Source organism: Argiope bruennichi, chromosome 8 (genome assembly GCF_947563725.1).
Source record: "Argiope bruennichi chromosome 8, qqArgBrue1.1, whole genome shotgun sequence".
Taxonomy (NCBI): domain Eukaryota; kingdom Metazoa; phylum Arthropoda; class Arachnida; order Araneae; family Araneidae; genus Argiope; species Argiope bruennichi.
This window is the reverse complement of record NC_079158.1, coordinates 115,914,753-115,935,857: the sequence shown is the minus strand read 5'-3', so window position 1 is coordinate 115,935,857 and position 21,105 is coordinate 115,914,753. Positions and strand designations below refer to the sequence as shown.

At 30.4% G+C, this 21,105-nt stretch overlaps 1 protein-coding gene across 1 annotated transcript; it reads left to right on the top strand.

Annotated features, from left to right (window-relative positions):
- The first annotated feature begins 10,943 nt into the window (after nucleotides 1–10,943).
- LOC129981303 (uncharacterized) lies at nucleotides 10,944–19,026 on the top strand. The gene is made up of 2 exons (XM_056092080.1): nucleotides 10,944–11,222; nucleotides 16,695–19,026. Exon 2 carries the CDS (start codon nucleotides 16,910–16,912, stop codon nucleotides 18,071–18,073), a length of 1,164 nt encoding a protein of 387 aa, XP_055948055.1. The 5' UTR covers nucleotides 10,944–11,222; nucleotides 16,695–16,909; the 3' UTR covers nucleotides 18,074–19,026.
- The last annotated feature ends 2,079 nt before the right edge of the window (nucleotides 19,027–21,105 follow it).

Sequence of the window (21,105 nt, the reverse complement as noted above, 5' to 3'; positions counted from 1 at the left end):
AGATTGTTCAACAAATCTTGAAGATTACTGTGGGTTTCATAGTTTGATTCATTTGCGAGTGCGGGGATATCATCAATAACAGTTGATTTGATGAATAGAAGAGCCCTGTATAAATGATGAAGATATTCATGTACTACTTTGCCCAACATGTGCGAGATGCCCATAATAATAAGCCAACCAACCATACTAATGCAGTCTTGTTGGACTTGGATAAAGCATTTGATAAAGTATGGAGGTATAAGTTAATCAATAAGTTATATGAAAAATTTGCTATTGACGGTCGGACTCTCTCATGGATTAACAACTTCCTTAAAGATAGATTTTTTAGAGTCAACTATAATGGCACGCTTTCAAGTTATTATCGTTCCAGACAGGGTGTGCCCCAGGGTTCTGTTTTGAGCCCAACCCTCTTTGCCCTTTACATCTCTGGATTGGAATCTGTGATCCCTGGTGACTGCAAGATTGGACTATTTGCTGACGACATTGTTCTTTGGTGTAGTGGTTCATGTATTGATGTTGTTGAGACAAGCTTAAACCAATCAATACAGAATATTCTGGATTTTGCGGAGGACCATAAACTTCATTTCAATCCTGGTAAATCTATTACAGGCTTTTTTACGACTAATAGGAAGCTATTTAATTATAGTCCTAGAATTTATATGAACTCTTTACTTTTACATTGTGAAAAAAACCCTAAATATCTTGGATTTATTCTTGATCCTGAGATCTCTTGCAATAAACACATTGACTCACTTGTTAACCGGGCTAAAATTCGCCTCAACGTTATGAAGTTTATTTCTGGACGTGACTGGGGTGCAGATGCTAAGACCCTAAGAACTACATACATTTCTCTGGTTCGCCCTGTTCTTGAATACGGGTTTCAAATATATCATGTTGCCTCGAATACAAATTTGCAGAAACTAGAGCGAGTTCAGCTCAGCGCAGCTCATATTATCACTGGGCTCCGCAGAAGCACGCCATCCAACATCGTACTCTACGAGGCTGACTTACAGCCATTGAGGGATAGATGTATTCCTAATCTTATAAAGTACTTTAGCAAACTTTATAGCTACCGTTCTCAACATCGAACCGCTAATTTCCTGTGTGGTTGGAAGAACACTCAGAGGTTGAAGAGGTATAGTCCTCTTGGACATGCTGAAAAGTTAGATGTTTTGCAACCCATTGTTTCTTCTAACTCTCTAAAGCCTATTGCTTCCCCTCTTGACAAATTATCTGGTGTGTACTTCCATACAGAACTATTGACTTACACTAATAAATCTTCTCCACACCCTGAATTTCTAAGACAAGCTGCTCTTGAAGTAATCAATAATATCCCATCTGAAGCTGTACTGATTTATACTGACGGTAGTAAAGATGAAAATGGTCACACTGGTAGAGGGGTTGTAATTAAATCCGGCAATGAAGAGACTTTCCTTAGTCAGCGCAACCCTGACTTTAGTTCCGTCTTTGGCTCAGAATTGATAGCCATTGACATGGCTCTGGGCTTTTCTTTAGATCACCAATTAATCGCTGAGATTTGGCTTCTAGTTGATAGTCGTAGCGTCATACAGTACTTAGAAAACTGGAGGAATATTGTAGACCAGAGAGGCATCCGTATTTTTGAAAAATTAAAATTGATGTCCAAGTCCTCCGCTATACCTTTTTAATGGATACCATCTCATGTAAACCTTAAATATAATGACATTGCCGATAGTCTGGCTAAGAAGGGTTCATCCTTGACTCTGAATTCTGCTGAGCCCTTAACTTTCCAGGAAATGTATTCCAGAAGTAAGGCCCTTGTCAACTCATCTTGGAAACTACCACCTTCCAATCCTTGGTACCTTGGCTCTGGCCCTGGTGGTGCTCTGAGCTTTGGCGGTGCTAGACAAGACCAGACGGCTCTGTCTAGATTTAAATCTGGCCACCTCAAGACTCTTCGGTTCTCCGGTGGGAACAAGATCTTCCCCATCTGCACAAAGTGCAATTCAAGCGAGGCCACTGCTGAGCATTTGCTTCGCTGTATTGGCTTTTCCCGGGAGAACCTGCTTCATAGCCCCAATAATGTCCTTGATGGTTTGAAGGCGAATGGTCTCATGGACCTGATCTGATTCCGATCAGGGGATTAGAAAGAAGAAGAAGAAGATGTTTCGCGACAAGACGTAAAATCCTAATTTGTATCCAGAACGTAAAAATAAAAAAAAAATTGCCGCGAAAAAGGAAGCAAAAGCAGGCGCAAAGAAATGTTTATCAAAGAAATTCATATTTCTCTAGATTTGCTCTTATAATGAAAGGTATTTTTGAAACTCTTAAAGAGTAGATACTTTTCCAACATTCCTGCACAGGTGACGTAAAATGATTTCAATATTTCTGCAAGTGAAACTACAATAAATGACAAACATAGAATGAGTCACCTCAGTTATGAAATGAAGGGAAATATCAAAAACTCCAACAATTATAGGATAATGTGAAAGAAATAAATCGAAAAATTCCGATGATGATCTCATTTTGGAAAAGTACTTCTGAGCCTTCACTGTCCTGATACAAGCTCTTATAATCTGTATAGCCCAAGCTGTTAAATAGATTAAATATGAAGCAACGAACAAAGAAAATTGATTATTGGATCTTCTTGAATTATAATTAAGCAAGGTTTTTGATATCGTTTTCAAACATTTTGTAATTAAAAACATTTATCGCCGTTTATTATGCATTAAGATAAATAGCAGAATTCTGAAAATCTGCATTATAAAAGTAGCTATTTCAATTCTTTTATCTGTTGAAAACATTATGGAAGATATTTGAATTAACACATTTAGAAAAAACTGAACTTGCGAAACATTTTCCTATGAATCGTTTCTTAATGTTAATCTTAATGCTCGTTGAAATTTTAATAATTAAATATTTTATGTAACTCCTATTCCAATAGCTTCTTCCTCAAAATATTTTAAAGCTTCAAATTTTGATAGCCATATAATTCACTCATAATATTATAAAGGCCGTCAGCCGTAACGTAATATGCATGTCTCTAATTTTCTGTTAGCTCCCGTAGAATTTATGCTGTAAATTAAACTGAAAATGATTAAACTGCATTTAATATAAAAACTTTTTTTACTGAAAAAAAATATGAGTACTGAAAACAGAGTCGCTGAGCATTTAAACCTTACGTTCACTAAAGAATATCTTTCTTAATTTATGCAATATCTCAAGAAGTTTTCAACAAAATTTTCTCAGATTCATCATAAAAAGATCGATTAATTAAAAATGTTTAATTTTAAATGCATCAAACACTAAGAGAATAAACAGAATTGTTTGAAATAATCGGTCGAAAACATGTTAATCGTAACCTCGTTAGCGTGGGAAAAAAAAAAAACTTTTTAAAAAATGATGTACTTAAAACTATAAGCATATACGAAAAATATATAGCTAACATAAATACATTTTAATTACGAAAGCACGCAACTAACCTAAAAACAATTTATTTACAAGGTGTACCTGAAATAAAACAAAACAGCAAACCAATTAATCAAAATCATCCCCGTATCCGTCGAAAATACAGGTGTCAAAAATCAGAACACACTGCGTATACGTGAATTTTCAACGTCAGTTATGACTACGCTAATGCATGAATTTTATACGCCAGTTGGGGTAACGCTATGCAGATTAGAAATTTTTAATTTCCGTTATTCTGTTTTATTTTAATTCACAAGTACTTCTGAATGAATCCGAAAGATCGATTAATTAATAATGTTTAATTTTAAATGCATCAAACATTAAGAAAATAAACAGAATCGTTTGAAATAATTGGTCGAAAACATGTGAAGCCTAACCTAGTTAGCTTGGGGGGGGGGGGGGAAACTGAAGACTTACTCATTTGGCGGTGGGGAAATGAAAAGAATTTTTATCGGAAGGCTCCAAAATTTTGTTCAATTATTAATTAATTAAAATTCTAATTAAAAATTCAAAAAAAGGGCTCCCAGGTACACATTCCCTCCTCCAAGGAATGCATGTATCAAATTTGGTAGCTATAGGTCAAACGGTCTGGCCTGTAGAGCGCCAACACACACACACGCACACATTGAGCTTTATTATATGTATAGATTAAGATAAATAGCAGAATTCTTAAAGTCTGCATTATAAAAGTAGCTACCACACTTCTTTTATCTGTTGAAAACGTTACGTAAGATATTTGAATTAGCACATTTAGAAAAAAATAATAAAGACTGAACTTGCGAAACATTTTCCTATGAATCGTTTTGTGCGATGAGTTCTGCTAACTTGGATTTTGCTTGCCAAAGAATTGCAGCCATTCACTTTCAAATCATGTATATTTTTGAGTCCAAATGCACAAAATAAAATACGAATGAACCAGACGTCATCCATTGCTAGAATATTCAGAATTGTCTTTTAAGTTTTTGGAACGTGTTTTCTCTCTTATAAAAGGATTTTAAAGCGCCATGTTTATAAAGAAGACGAACAACCAAATGGTGCCAAGAAGACTGTTTTGCCATGTTTTATTTATCAAGTTATGTTTCTCTAATAGCAACTATTTCCATATTTTTTTCTTTTAATTCTGTCTGAAATGTTCATAATATTTACGAATGCAACTCACTGTCACATGCGGTTATCATGGAGTGGTGAGCATGCATTGTGGACACCACAACAACGGGCTTATGTGATGTTTTCCGACGAGTCCAGGTTTAGCTTACTGTCTGATTCTCACCGGACTATCATATGAAGAGCACCAGGTACCCGTTACCACCAAGAGAACATCATTGAACGACACCGTTACGGTAGTGCATGATTGCTCATTTGGGGAGGAATTATTCTAGGTTCCAGAACTGACCTGTGTGTTCAAATTGGAACCATGACAGGCCAAATCTATCGAAACTTCATTCTGGAACAACATGTACGTTTGTTCCGGGGCGCCATGGGCGCAGAATTCGTGTTTATGGATGACAATGCTCGTACTTACCGTGCAAACATCGTAAACGGATGCCTTCGATCGGAGGATATCACCCGTATGGACTGACCAGCATTCTTACCAGTCTTGAATCCAGTAGAACATGTGTGGGACATGCTTGGCCGAAGTGTTGCAGCCCATCAACCACCTCGTACAATTCTACCGGAACTTCGGAGAGCATTGCTTGATGGGTGATGTAATATTCTCCAAGATCGATAATTTGATACTCAGCATGCCTAGGCGTTGTACGGACTGTATTGCTTCGTCTGGGAGACATACCATGTATTAACCATTATAACAACCATGTAATATTAGTTTTTGTAATTTTTTTTTTTGTAATTTGCTTCAGGGAGCAAAAAAATCGCAATTTTTTTAATGATATCAAACATATAGCATCTTTTTTGCTCTTTTCCTTTTGTTTAATAAATAGGCTTTACAAATAAGTCACATTTGTTTTGCTTCTGTCTCTTACTTTTTCTGAACTTGCATTAACCTTAATTTATGGACATGAGTGTATAATGGGCTCATTTGCGTGTAAAAACCGAAATGAAGTACAAAAACGTATTTGAGTGTATTGAAATTTATTCAGAATATACAGACATAAAAGTTGAGCTAATTAAATTCAAAATTTTATTATGAGCAGTCATTTCTAATGTTACTGATTTTGCTGTTATGTATAATTAAAAAGATTAGTATATTTATAATTCTTCATGATGGTTTCGCATAAATAATTTTTATACTCAATCTCTCCATCATAACTGAAATTAATCATCAATATTTCCTTTCTGAAAAAAAAAACTATTGGGAGATGATAATCAGGACCATCCCGTTGAGATGGAGAACATTGTATGCTAACGAAGCATAAAATGCATATAAAACTACATCGTGTTGTACCTTTGGCAACTAGTAAGATAATATTAATTTTTTGCATGCTGTTTCTGTTTGATCCTTCGTCATGTAAGTTATCGCAAGACATTTCCATTTTAATTTTAAAAAGTCATTATAATAGTTTAAATGTCATGTATTTTGGAAAGAAATTTTCATTTATTTATAGACTGAAAGATTACTCTTGAAGGAAAAAATTAATAAAATTATTTCTGGACCATAAATATGCTTAAATATAGAATCTGATTCAAGATATTTCTTCAATTATTTAACGGCTTTATCGATCATATCCGATTAAATCCTGAGAACCTGCATTGTTTCTTCTTGAAAACCGTAACATTTATGTTATTGTGATGACAAAAAAATGTAATTATCTTGACCTTTCGTCTTCTCAACAATCATCTGATACATCCATTAGACAGGGATCTTATTTGGGGGGGGGGTCTATTAAAATGTATTACAACAGGAAATGAACAAATGGATATTAACTCCAAGAAACAGATATAATCTACTATCATATATGATGCGGCTATACTCAATTTCTTAAACAAATAACATCCTGACCGGGTATATATTATAGATTATAGGTTTTGTTCCCTATAATAAGAATATTTTTACTAACGGCGAGATTCTGTCTTCATGTGTAAGTGACAGGCAGTAAAGATTGAATAATGATTAAAAATAAAATTTATATGAGTCGTCCAAAACAAAAAAAAGAAGTAAAGTTTTCCCCCCCCAAGTGCTTAGTACATGTATCCACATTTCAAGAATATAACGGTCAGTTTATTATAGAAGATGAGAATTAAATAGAGCTGATTCATCTATGCTGAAATAATCAGAAAATATTGCTTACCTGTATATCTAGAAACTGATATTTTTACCATGAAATAATAATTTTAAGCATTTTATTTTATTGTTATTTAATATAACGGCAATTATTATTTTGTATAATTACTATTGTTATTTAATATAACTGCATTTTATTGTTATATAGCTAATCGTCAGTCACCCTTGCTGATAGAGATTTAACCATCACTATCTTCTTTGAAAAGTGTTTTCGAAGACTACAATTTTTTCCAACCTTATATCTCTTGAATTTGATAATGAAAGCCGGAAATATTTGTGTTTCACTGTATAAATGCGGTTGAATTAATTTAAATAAAAAATATATATTACTTGAATATATTAAATTGTAGTTGATTCGGAAAGAAAAATAATGTTTCATTTTCTATCTTTGAGTAATTTTATTTAAGCTTCGGTTGCGTGATTGCAACACTAGACAATAACAAGTGAATCGAAATTACAAATCACAAGATATTTCTTGTGAAGTTGCTGACGCAGTTTATTTTATAGCACTGGATGTATTTCAGAATTTAAATGTTCACTCTTCCCAGTTATGAACTAACAATCTAATAATAATTGATTTTAGTTTCACGAGAGTGAAACATTTCATTTCAAATTTCAAATTCATGATTTTAGAACTCTGAATTAGACAGATATTTCAAATTGATTTACAGGAAAACTCATATAAAGACGTAAAATGACTACATTGTCAGATTCATATAATTGCTTTTGAAAATTAAAGACTCTAAGTACATTTGGAGAAATGTCCATATACGAATTTACAGAAAAAATTCAGAGCCCGTACATTGCAAAATATGATATCAATAAATGCAGAAATTAACCAGCGATCCCAATGAAGTGAGGTAATTTATAACACAAATAAAGTAATCTTTGAAAGTTAAAAGAAGCAACACTCAAACTATATACTCCGATTTCTGCAAGCCCATGATAAATTAATAATTTCTTTATTGGCTGCGCGGAGAATATAATCACAAAATTTTCGCATTGTGACAAATACAATCCGATGTATTGTTGTCGTGAGATAATAGGGTTGGTTTAATGCAGAAAATAATACTTGCTTTTATAAAAGCTTGTAGAATTTAATACTCAGAAATTGCATCCATTAGATATAATTTTGAACTCATTTTTAGACAATTACGAAAGATAGAAAATAAATAGTCACACCTGTAGGAAATTGCTCTTCCTTTTTTAAAACAAAACAAGAAAGCAGATAATGTGCGTCATTACAAAAAATGGTAGGACTTAGAAAATGTAATCGTAATGGCTAGGGAAAAAAACTGCTTCCCAGTTTTATGAAAATTTCAATTGTTGAAAAAAGGAATGATCGAAAATAAATCGATGCTGTTTCCAGAGAAACATAATTTTATTGATATAGATTTGGCAGTCGATGATTCACTTATCATTCACCCTGCTTCAGAACCTTCACATAGGCTTAATATGCAGAAAGATAATTTTCTTCGTATGGATGACATTTAGATCATTCCCATTCTGTTTTATGCATTTGGAATCGACAATTTGATAGTTGTGGAAGTTAATACCTGCAATGCTTCGGAATTACAAAGTTAACAAAAATACACGTACAATATTGTTTATTATCAAATGCTTCAAATGCTGCAATGTCCTGAATTTGTTTATGAATATACTATACACTTATATTATATATTATTTTCTTCTGATAAAAGAAATGAACTGGTAGTTTGAAACATTCATATAAGAATTCTAATTAATTTTAATATACAATAGAAGAAGCCAAATGCTTTTGATATAAAAAACTAAAAATGATATTAAACTCACTTCCTGATTATTACTATAGAAGAGAAAGCCATCCATTTTAATTATCCTTAACTTTATTTCTAATATATAAAACTTAAATACAATGCTTCAGAATTACAAAGTTAATAAAAATACACGTACAATATTGTTTATTATCAAATGCTTCAAATGCTGCAATGTCCTGAATTTGTTTATGAATATACTATACACTTATATTATATATTATTTTCTTCTGATAAAAGAAATGAACTGGTAGTTTGAAACATTCATATAAGAATTCTAATTAATTTTAATATACAATAGAAGAAGCCAAATGCTTTTGATATAAAAAACTAAAAATGATATTAAACTCACTTCCTGATTATTACTATAGAAGAGAAAGCCATCCATTTTAATTATCCTTAACTTTATTTCTAATATATAAAACTTAAATACAATGCTTCAGAATTACAAAGTTAATAAAAATACACGTACAATATTGTTTATTATCAAATGCTTCAAATGCTGCAATGTCCTGAATTTGTTTATGAATATACTATACACTTATATTATATATTATTTTCTTCTGATAAAAGAAATGAACTGGTAGTTTGAAACATTCATATAAGAATTCTAATTCATTTTAATATACAATAGAAGAAGCCAAATGCTTTTGATATAAAAAACTAAAAATGATATTAAACTCACTTCCTGATTATTACTATAGAAGAGAAAGCCATCCATTTTAATTATCCTTAACTTTATTTCTAATATATAAAACTTAAATACTTAAAAATTAATCATGTTATATATTTTACTTAAAAGGTCTCACAACGCTCCTTTCATTGCAGAATTGAGAAGTGGATAGATTTGAATGATATAAAACATTTCTCTAATTTTTTCTCATCCCATCTAAAATTTGAATTTTTAAATCTTAAAAAAGATTTTCAAAAATTGGTAAAAAACATGGAAAAATGTTTACACTTGAAAAATAAATTTATTCAGGTATATTTTTAATTAGCTGTTTTTACGTCGAATGTATCACAAGTCTCTCTTTTTTTTTCTTGTTCATTATCTGGTGGATTCATTACTTGCTGTATACCTCTCAATCCACCCCTTCTCCCTGCTTTTTTTATATCAATTATAAATTATTTATTTCTATTCTCTTTTGTAAAGTGATATGAAGGATTCATTTTACGTTTTTACCTACCATTTTATCATTTATTACCGAAAGACTAAATTATGCATTAAAATTTAATGAAGATATTATAGCATAGTATACAGAATACGCAGATTTGATTTTTTTTTTCTTTTTTTAAAAATTTTGTCTCTGTATCTAGTCTAATAGCTGCAACATATCAACTGATGAACGACTTAATTATGATCTTAGGTTTGGAAATGTGCAATGCTCATTTGCCTCACAATGATGAAAATGTTTCAAAGGTGCATATACAACACAATATTATGTTATCAAGACTATAGAGACACTTTCAGATGTATGTATTTTCATATTTTTTCTAGAAAAACGCGACAAAGAAGCCTTTGAACTTCAATCACTTAAAAAATGTACTTGAAATATAAACACGATATAGATATCTAAAAATTCGAGCCTAAGATCATGCAGGAGACTGACCGGAAATCGATAAAGAAAAAAAATGATTTGGAATTATTCCGTTTTATAACAAGTAGATAATGATTTAAAATCTTAAAAAATGATTTTATTTATTTTATGTGATACTGACATGCATTTCCGAAAAATCGGCATGCAAATTTGAGATGATAAAAAATATTAGTCAAGAAACAAACAAAAAAAAAAATTTCTGCAGTTTTTTTTTTTTTTTGGTTCTTAATTGCGGAGTTTTAGTTAAACTATACAAAATAATTTAAAGTTTCCTCTCAGACTTTAAATTGATTCCTAAAAAATTCTGTCTAAAATTGTCCATTATTAGTATATATATTTTAAATGCATATGATTCAATTATAGCATATTTTCTACTTATAATTCCAAAGACAGACATATAGAGCTAATTATATAAAAATTACAAACAATAAGTCAGTAAGATTCATAAACATATTGGCATTTTTGAATTTCTGTTGCTTTCAAAGAGCTATCAAATGATGAAGGGTCTCCTATCAATAGTATACTTTGAACTTGTAATATCAAGTATTTATAGTAATTTCTAAAAAAAAAAAAAAATATATTAGAATTATATAAAATGTATTTTCATGTTTATAGATTTATTATCGATAATTTAGGAATTATAAAATAGAAAAAAAATCATTATACGATTTTATTATGAATTTCATATATATTAGACTTCTAACATCACAGCATATTTTTTTTACATTGAAATTAAAAGCATTCAGATATTTTATGCTTTATTTATCCTGCAGATATTTCAATTTCGAATACCAGATGGCGCCGATTTTGCAAAAATAACAGCTTCTGCACTCGGATCTTCCATTCTTGGAATCCACCATCTCAGTGAGTGTCTTTTTCCACTAGACTTGTTTGGTTCGTTCGGCATATCATCGGAGTTTCAAAATTTTTCCACTGAAATTGGGCTCACATTTTCTTCGAAGAGAGAAAGAAGTTCTTGCTTTTGTTGCTCCGCATTTTTTGGGTCTCGCTTCTTGACTATTTCAGCTTTTTGACACCGCAATCCTGTTCTTCCTCTCCGGAGAAGTTTTCCTCCCCAGTTTCCCATAGCGACGGAGAAGAACGACGCCATTGATTTTCACCTACAGCTACACTTCACTTTTTGTGAGTAATTTTGTCTTAATATTTTTTTTCTAGAATACATTTGTTTAAATTGCTATGAGTAGGCTGTATAAACCCTCTAGAACGAAGTCTTCCTTCTGAGAATACCTCTATCCTGTCGAAAATGATACAAAACTGAAGCGTACGTCATTATTTAAGTAACGGAACAACATGTGAAGGAAGTATTGCAACAGGTTATAAAGTAAGTTTGCATTGAAAACTAACCGTGCCAACGGTTCCAACATGGAATTTAAAACATTTTAATTTCATGTAAATAAATGAAAAATTCTGCGTTAACGGATGAATTAAAACTGATTTTTTTATTATTAAAAAAGTGTATTAATTAATGCTAATAATTCTTGGGCAGCATTGTACTCATTTTCTTCTCAATAATTGAATATTTATCATTTTTAAAGTTTATCTATGTATATTCACATGCATTTTTTTTAAGAAATTAGTTTTTTAATGAAAATTAATTACATTAAACAATAAAGACACTGTGTTTCTTTATGATCAAATACAGTGCCCTCTTCTTTATACTTCATTATTATCTTTCTGATTTAAATTCTAAATATTTTTATTGCATTACAGATTACATTTAACCAAGTAAAATTAGATCTTCCATTTTATCCATCACTTAATTTAAAATGCTATGTTCGATTTTTTCATTCTAAAGTAAAACGAAATTATTATTTTGATTTATTCGAGTAACATTTATTGAAATCACACATTTGTAAATTTTTTTTGGGTTTTACAGTTAATTTACTAGGATTCATAAATTAAAATGATCATTTAATCATGCTGAAAAGGTCTGAAGATGTGGCTAATGAAAGCCAAAATCATATATTCTTTGTATGTCAGAAAAGAATTCCCAGTTTTCTTGAAGTTTTTAGAGAAAATTAAGTAAACTCTAAGAATAATTTTGTTCTTTTGTTAATATACTGTTAATTTAATTTTTTTAATTAAATTTTAAATATATTTTAATATATGTTGATCTTAAATTCATGTTCTGAAATATTTTCTAAATGCTGCAGTGTCTTTTATTGTAACATAATTTTTTTTAATTATTATTGTTTTGCTTTCGATGCAAGAATTTTGTTATCCAATTATTTTGATGTCTCTCGCAACAACTTATTTTTTTTTACTTTTTGTTATATTAATCAATGCGTGTTTAAAAATTTTTTTTATTATTATTCTCTTCTTTACAGTCTGCAATACATTTTTAATCCCTCATTATGAATAACAGTTTATATTTATTGAATTGAGAAGCTGATGATGTCACCCATAATAAATCAAAATTTAGTACAAATAAATCTTAAACTTATATTTTATATCTGAAATAATTAATATATTATATTGTTGTGAGGGGTGCAGTATTACAGCTGGTGCAGATTAATGGATTGTTCATTATTTTAAAATATTGCTAGCATTAATCAATTAATAATGATAGCCGAAAATAAAGCTAACTATTATATTTTTATTATATCAAGGCACAAGAATAAAAAAAATTATCTGAGGGCTATTTATATTTTATTCCACAAATAACAATTTACAAAATCCATTGAAGATTTTTTGCAATTATTTTTTTAAGTTGTTGAAATGAAGTCACATTTGAATAACGGCGGTATGGCAACACTGAAATCAACAATGCTGCAGAAAATATCTGTCAAATGATTTGACTTAAAAAAAAGAATTTTGCCATAAATACTTTATTTATTTGAATTACAAAATTAATAAAAAATATATCGCATTCAGATAATATAAATTATCGAGCAAATGATATAAATTCCTTCTAGTTTTGCCATAGAAAATTTTATGTATTATAATTTAATGGATAAAAGCGATTCGAACCCACTGCCACTCCAAGCGCATGCAAATATCATTCAGTTCGTTTCATAATACTCGTCCAAAAGTGGACGTCAGATATGATGCAATATTCTTTATCTGTTAGCTCATCTTTTTTAAACGCTGTAATCAATAATTATTGAAGCCAAAATATAGAAATGATCAACTCAATAACATTTTGAAAAAAGAATCCTCGTTTTTTTTTTTTTTTTTTTGATCATTTCATTTTTAGAATGTTCACTCATGAAAGTATTAAAGTGAAATGGCCCTCAAACCTTCTGCATAGCTTATATACTGACAATGTGACGCCGTTAACCACTATACTATTTGCGCCTCAGCATCAGCGACACATTGTTAGTATATAAGCTATACCAGCGATTCTGAACCTGTGGGGCGCGCCCCCCTAGAGGGGCGCGAGCACATTAGAGGGGGGGGGGGGCGAGAATATCCAAGATAAAATATTATTTAAAAAAATTGATTAATTGATTGAAAGGAAAGCACACATACACATAGAAAGCAAAATACATTTTGACATATTTAATAACTTATTAAAGTAAAACAACTTAGTAAATCAAAGCTTACTTAATTAAAACATACTAAATTAAAAACAAATTTAATAATTATTAGTGACTTCCTTGGGCCTATCTTGCAGAGCAAAGTTTTTCGAAGGAAGGCTTAATATTAGAAATAGCCACTCTCAGTTCTGTTTATATATTTAGCCGAGATCTATATTTTGTCTTCAAAGGAACCCCAGCAGAAAATCCAGTTTCACAAAGGTAGGATGTTGAAAATGGTAATAGAATGCGAAATGCCCTTGTGTTTAGTGCAGAAATATCATCCTCTACTCCTGTCCAAAATTCAAATAGTGATTTATTACTAAATTGCATTTTAGTTCAGCCACTTGTCGTGAAGTCTATGAATTTTTCTTCCTCATTAATTGAGAGTCTTTCGGGAGTTTTATGAAATGTATCCCTAACCCACTCGTAACTTTCTATCAATTTGTCGTCAGCAAGAAAATACTTTTTAAAATTCTTTGTCAGCATGGCTAAATGGTTACAAAATGGTCAGCATGGCTACATGGCTTCTTCAGCCTTGTAGGTTTCATTACAATCATTCAGATTTCAAACATTGTTAGTTTTTTTTTTTTTGCTTTAAATTTCTGCTTCACAATTCCAATTTTCTACAAAAAGCATTAATCACTCGTATCCACCATATATGTATTTGCTCCTTGGAATTCAAGATTCAAGTTATTGTATTTCTCGAAAATGTCGACCAAATAGCTCAATTTCATCACAAATAAACCATTGTGAAAATTCTCGGCCTCCGGTCTGTTGTCTTCTTCTAGGAAAATGCCGATTTCTTCTCTTAATTCATAAACACGTTGTAAGAATCTCTCACTTGATAACCATCTTGCCTCGCTATAAAATAATAACGCTGAATGTACTGAAACCATGTCTTTACAAAGTGCGAAAAAGATTCTCGATTTCAGTGGTCTTATTTTTATATAATTTACTACGGTTACAACCGTAGTTAACACAATATTCAGACCAGGACTCATTTCTTTTGAAGCCAAAGCTTCTCTGTGGATCATGCAATTTGTCCAGACGCACAGAGGTGATTTTTGTTTTACAAGTGCTTGTATAGCTTGGAATCTTCCGAACATCGAACGAGCACCATAGGTACATATTCCGACGCAATTTTTCCATTCTATGTTTGTCTCGTTCAAGAAATCATTTAAAATAACAAATAATGCAAGTGCTGTTGTTTTGAGTTGCAGAAATGTAATTTTGTTTACTATTGCTTTGCAGAAATTATTTATTATCATTATTTAAATCATTATTTAAATCATTATTTAAATCATATTTAAATCATTATTTAAATCAAATTTAAATCATTATTTAAATAATTATTTAAATCATTATTTTACTATTGGTTTGCAGAAATGTAGTTCTACTACTGACATATTATCACAAAATCTAACATAGGCAATTAAATGAGCATCTTTATTACTATCTGTTGCTTCATCAAGCTGTACTGAAAACAATTTGTCACGCAACTTCGAGAAAAGCTGACACTGTACATCCTCAGCTATATCACCATTTCGACGAGCAACCGTATAATTTGAAATAGGTAAGGACTGCAATTGTTTTGAAAAATGCTCTCCAAACATAGTTTCTACAATCTCGATTGCTGCTAGCAAAATACGCTCTTCACCAATGGTGTGAGGTTTTTTTACATCTGGCTATTTTATATGAAACTTTGTAAGATGCAATTAAAGCTTTTTTATTCACAGACAGTTTCTTGAAAAATGGCAAAATGCAAATGTGGTTTCTGTCAACGTTGGCTCACTTTTACTCTTGTTTTGGCAGTTAGTTAAAAATAATTTAAAAACAGAATCCAAAATACTCAATGTACTTTATTGTTGTATACATTTTATTGTAAGCGGTGAGGGCGCGATGAAAATTATGATTAAAACTGGGCCGCGAATACTGAAAGGTTGAGAAACGCTGAGCTATGCAGAAGATTTGAGGGCAATTTTCTCGAAATTGACTGGTCATTGCGCTTTAATATTTTCGTGAGTGAATATTCTAAATGCATAATATCTTTATACTAAATCTCCTCCTGAACTGAATTTTCAACCTCGTGCCCTTCCTTTGTTAGTAAAATAAAAACAGGAAATGAAATTCAGTTGTTTGTTTCTTAAAGAGTTTTATCCATTTTTTTTAAATCTGTAAATAATTTTCTTTATAAATCAGTTTGTCATATTAAACTGATTTAACACAACTGATTAAATAAATAGTATAAATTCTTTAAATAGCAGTATATGGTATAAATTCCACAGAAAATTGCCATAGAAAACTACGTGGAAGTTGTCATTCAATAGATAAAAGCATCACAATCATCCACCCCGCCGACACAATTCTGCTTTCTCTTAATTCGTTCGATAAAAACCTTTCAAAAATGAACATCAAATAAAATGTGCCCTTCATGATTTGGAATGTCCACCGTCCTTCACACGTAATAATCAATGCATTGATACAAAAGTATAAAAATGTTAATAAGATCTCAAATAAGATAATTGTTACCAAAGTATAAAATTCGATATTATTTTTCTAAGGATTATGAAACACGCAGTAGATCCGTAGATTTTTAATAGAAAAAATGTTTGAATTTAATAGAACCTGCGAAAATTATTGTTGCAACTATGCATAAAGGAATTAACAAAAGATATTAAAGCAGTTGACGATGGGTGATCGTTAAGTTGGTTGTGTTTCAAAAATAATTTTCTTTTTTTGCATTTTACACAGGTATAAAAATAATATTTATGCGATTATATTTTCAATATTGATCATCAGAGAATGGGAGATTTTTTAGTTTTTTTTTATTTTATTTGACGAGGTACAAAATAAATATCTTAAACAATAATACCAGCTACACATATCCATCGACCAAAGTCAAATGGATTCTATAGCTCTATATCCAAAATAGCACAGCAACAGCACAGATTCTTTATTAACAGTAGAGATTACTTTGACTTTAAACCATATAAATTATATTTTTTTATATTTCAAAGATTTCTGAAATTTCTACTTATGTATACTTATATATTTTATTCTTTTTTCTTTTCAGTCTGTTTCAATACAAACATCAGGAATAATGAAATCTCACATTGTTTCGTTTGCAACGTCTGTAACCGAACATGGATTCAACTGAACCATTTCATCAAGTCGCATTTTTGTAAAGCAACTTAATCAGTGAAATTCCCTTCTACAAGGAAACGTTTATTGTCTCGATATAAATATAGACAAACTTAAATCTGCTACTTATACGTAGGAAAATATATCATGGCTTTGAATTTCTTACCATCTCTACAACATATAGCAGCTGTTAAAGTGGCATTAACCGTCTATAATGACGACATTATACACTTCTTTTGCGAATTTGTTAAGAAAGATGTAAATTATAGTGATTCATTTTGTACCAATTGGAGTCAAGAAAAACGAATAAGACAAAGAAGAAAAGAAATTAGTCAGAAATTATCCACACTTCTCCCAAAATTATTCGTAGATCGAATCGTAAACATACTTCAGCCAATAGTTGCTGAAATCTTTTACTGTGTTAGAGACCATTCTAATATCGCTAACCACATTCAGAAGAGTCATATCACGAATACTTTACGCTGGAAATCGGAAGGAACAATTGACAGAACCGAAACTTCGAAACAACTCATTCGAAACGAAAGCATCGATAAGAGAGTGCGTTTTGTTTTAGCATCTATCTACTTTTTGGAGCAAGATGTTTTGCAATTATGGCAAAGTATGACGGAGGAAGAAAGGGAAAACATTTATCGCATCGACTTTAATCTTGCCGTCCGATTTTGGGTGAAATGTTTGAGAGAAAATGCTGCTTCTCCTTGGAAACAATGGATTCCAGAATATTTAAGTATTGACCAAAAGGAACTTCGATTTTCTAATTTTAAAAATAGAAGTAGGCGCGTAAGAATGAACTTATTTTACAATGAGTTGAACGGTTTGAATAAAAAAAAATTCTTACATAAGTTGTGCCCTTACTTAAGTTGTGATTTGCGTGTATGTTATTATTTAACTGATGAGACTGAACGTGGCAAGATCTTTAACAATTCAGGCTATTTATTAGATTTACAAATAAAAGATCTGCTCTGTTTCTATTTGGATTGGCCGTTACAAACCCTTTTCCTAGACATGGTAGATCAGATCTGGGACCATTTAACTCCAGAATGTTTGGAACATTGCTTGTCTTTTATAGTGTATGATAAAATTTTGAAATGTACGGAAGATTTCGAATATCAGAATCTTTTTAAGGATTTGTGGAATCGGATTCCCGATAATTACAAAGAACAATTTTGCAGGGATACTCTGATTTGCGCTTATGCAATGATGCGTTATTACAGAAAAACGAGCACTTTATGGATTGGGGAATATCTTGAAATATGTAGAGATTTGAATATAGTAGACTTTAGAGATGTATAATCCACGATTTTTTGAATAACAAATAATTTTGCTATTGTTATTTTTATATGTTTGTTCAAAATATCTGTTATTTAAATCATATTATTAATTAAAATTATTAATTAGCTTAAAATATAAAATTTATTAATTGTAATTAATACTTAATTTACTAATTTAAGTAACATGTGATTGAATTAATTTATCTGTTTCAGCTTAATATCTTAAATTTGATTTTTTTTCAAAACTATTTAATTTTTTTATTGGAGTAAATCATTTTCTGAAAAATTTGAATTAAGTATATATGTCATTTCTTTAAAATGTTCACTTTAGTTCTATATTCTACCAAGAGATGGCGCTTGCAGTAAGCAGAATATATGCAATCAAAGTCATGTCACAAGCAATTAAAAGTGTTCTTTATGGAATAGTGCATCGTCAAATACGAATATCGGGAAGTCAAGGTCACTCCCATGAAGTGGAGCGGTGACTTTACATTTTCCAATGAGGTCTCACACTTTCCAGTGAAGTCACCGCTCCGATAAATTTCAGTGATATGTGGATCAATGATACGATAATTCCAAGAATAACTGGTCCGTTCACTTTTCAACCCATTCACAGATTTCTCCTTTTCTCTTTATTCGTGTTAAGGGGATGGGACCCTCAGGGCCCAAGAGAAGAATGATTTGTGTTTCTGGAATTTTTTTTTTTTCCAATCCCTGGAGTGTCGGGGATCAGCTGATACCCCTTCTTTTCTTTCAGAGATGTTGGCTCAGCCCGCTTAAGTGTTTTTAGCATAATGTCAATACGTAGAGTTTTTCATAACGTTTAACGTGATAATGATTAATTTTATATTAATAAAGTGAAAAGAAAATTTCTTTTTTTTTTAAGTTGATTATTTTCCAAGTATTATACAACAAAGAGGTCTTATATTCTTTTTTGTTAAATATATTTTGAAAAAAAAATTGTTATCGTGTAAATTTTTCTCATACAAAATACATACTTTTATGGATGTGATTTCATAGATCTTTGTAAATGAAACCATTCATTTCTGCTATTACAATTAGAAAGAATCATTAGATGTATTGATTATTAACTAATTTTAAGCATAACTAATTTTATGTTCCTTTTATAGGCTTTTTTTTTGTTCTTTAAAAGGTATTTTGAAAAGAATATAAACTTTTTTCCCCTAAAATGTCTGTTTTAAATCTAATTTTTTAGGATGGATGACGTAATATATTTATGCATTGCTCTAAAATACGATTCTTTTAAAATTGAATTTCACGATTTCCTACATTGTTTACTACTTTTAAGTGTCACAAATTGAGCAAAGATATTACTTTGCCCTTCTGCAGATTTTCCGCACATTAGGAATTCTAATAAATTCCCAGCCACTCGAAAGCAATTGCATAAGGCGTTGAATTTTCGCTTTGTGGGAAAAAAAGATCCTTCTTTTTTTTTCGATTTTCTGAGAAAGATTAAAATTGCCTTGTAGTTTCAAAAGACAGCATATCTGAGTGGAAATTGGTAATCATGTTTCATATAACATCGCATGAAACTCACGTAAAAAAATTTATAGTTTTTGCTTTGATAAAGTTCTAGTTGTTAATATTTAAATGTGACCAATCTCATGAATTTTTTAAAAATGCTTACATTTATTAAAACATTTTTATTACATTGAATTGTAAAGTTATTTCTCAAAATGAGGAAAAAAGATTTTATTCTTGAAACAAACAAATAAAAAAATACATATATTTGTATAATTTTTATATGGAGTGGATTTAGTTCTTGTTCTGCTATTAAAATATTTGCATCTGTTATATGTGTCTGTGTGCAGTTTTAAGAATAAGTAGAACTGATTTGATTTCATTGTATCGAAAATTGTTATAGTGTTGTTAGAATATTTTGTAACCGTTAATGAAATAAAATCTTAGTTATTTACTCTGCATTTTTAGTAATTTTTATTATACTACATTTCTTTATAGTATTCACTAAAGTATTGCGAATACTATGTTTCCTTTTCATAACCTCCAGGAAAATAAGATTTTTACTATATAAAATTTTTTTTATTGATAGTCTTATTCTGCTACACTATTCTGCAAGTTTATTGCAGGAAGACTTTGGCTTTGAACTTTTTTCACAATTTTTCTAGGGGTTAAATTTTCTGCTGCATTGCCAATAATTTGAATGTATATATTCTTTTGTGTTCATAAAAATAAAGAAGAGACTAATTTGATTTTACAATAAAATAATAATTAAGTAAGTATTTTATACAATGTGCAACTGTATTAAAATTCAAATTATAACAAATGGTATTATACAATAAGTAATAAATTTAATAATTATTATCGCTACTTGAAATGAAGTTTTCAAGAAAATAAAAAATCCCTAGTGTCCATCCAAATGTCATGTAAACACCTTTTTTTAGAATGTTTTATTAACTTTCATTTTTGCATAAAATCGTATATTCTCCAAAGAACCTTGTATTTCAGTTTTTTTAAAAAATTTCAACATTAAGTCAACTAAATTATATTTTGAGAACATTTTAAATTGAAATCTACTATAATCGCAATCAAGATTAGTAAATCAAATATATTCGCCAGCGGTTTTCAAAAGAGATTTTTAAAACGTTATCAATTTAAAATTTCGTGAACAATAAAATAAAATTATTCTACAACATTTTTTTTTTTAATTTTAGACTAAAGCTTTTAAAGATGAAAGAAGCCGTAAACAAAATAAAGCTACAAATATCAAAATGAGAGGCGTGGGAAAAACATATTCAAGTTTCCACATGTGTTAAGTAATTACTTATTTAAATAAAAGATATTAATCCTCTTTTTCAAATAGAGATATTTCTCAGAATAAATATTTTTCTGTGGAGACTTGAGTGGGAAAGAAAACTTGTTTTCGTACAATGAAGCAGACAGCGTATAGATTCTAGCGATAGTCGTTATCATGCGATGGGATAGGGAGATAGAAATAGGAAGCTCTCTGCTTTTGATCAATATGTCCTGTCGCCCCCCACTACTGTTTGTGGGAGGTCTGTTCCTGGAAAATGC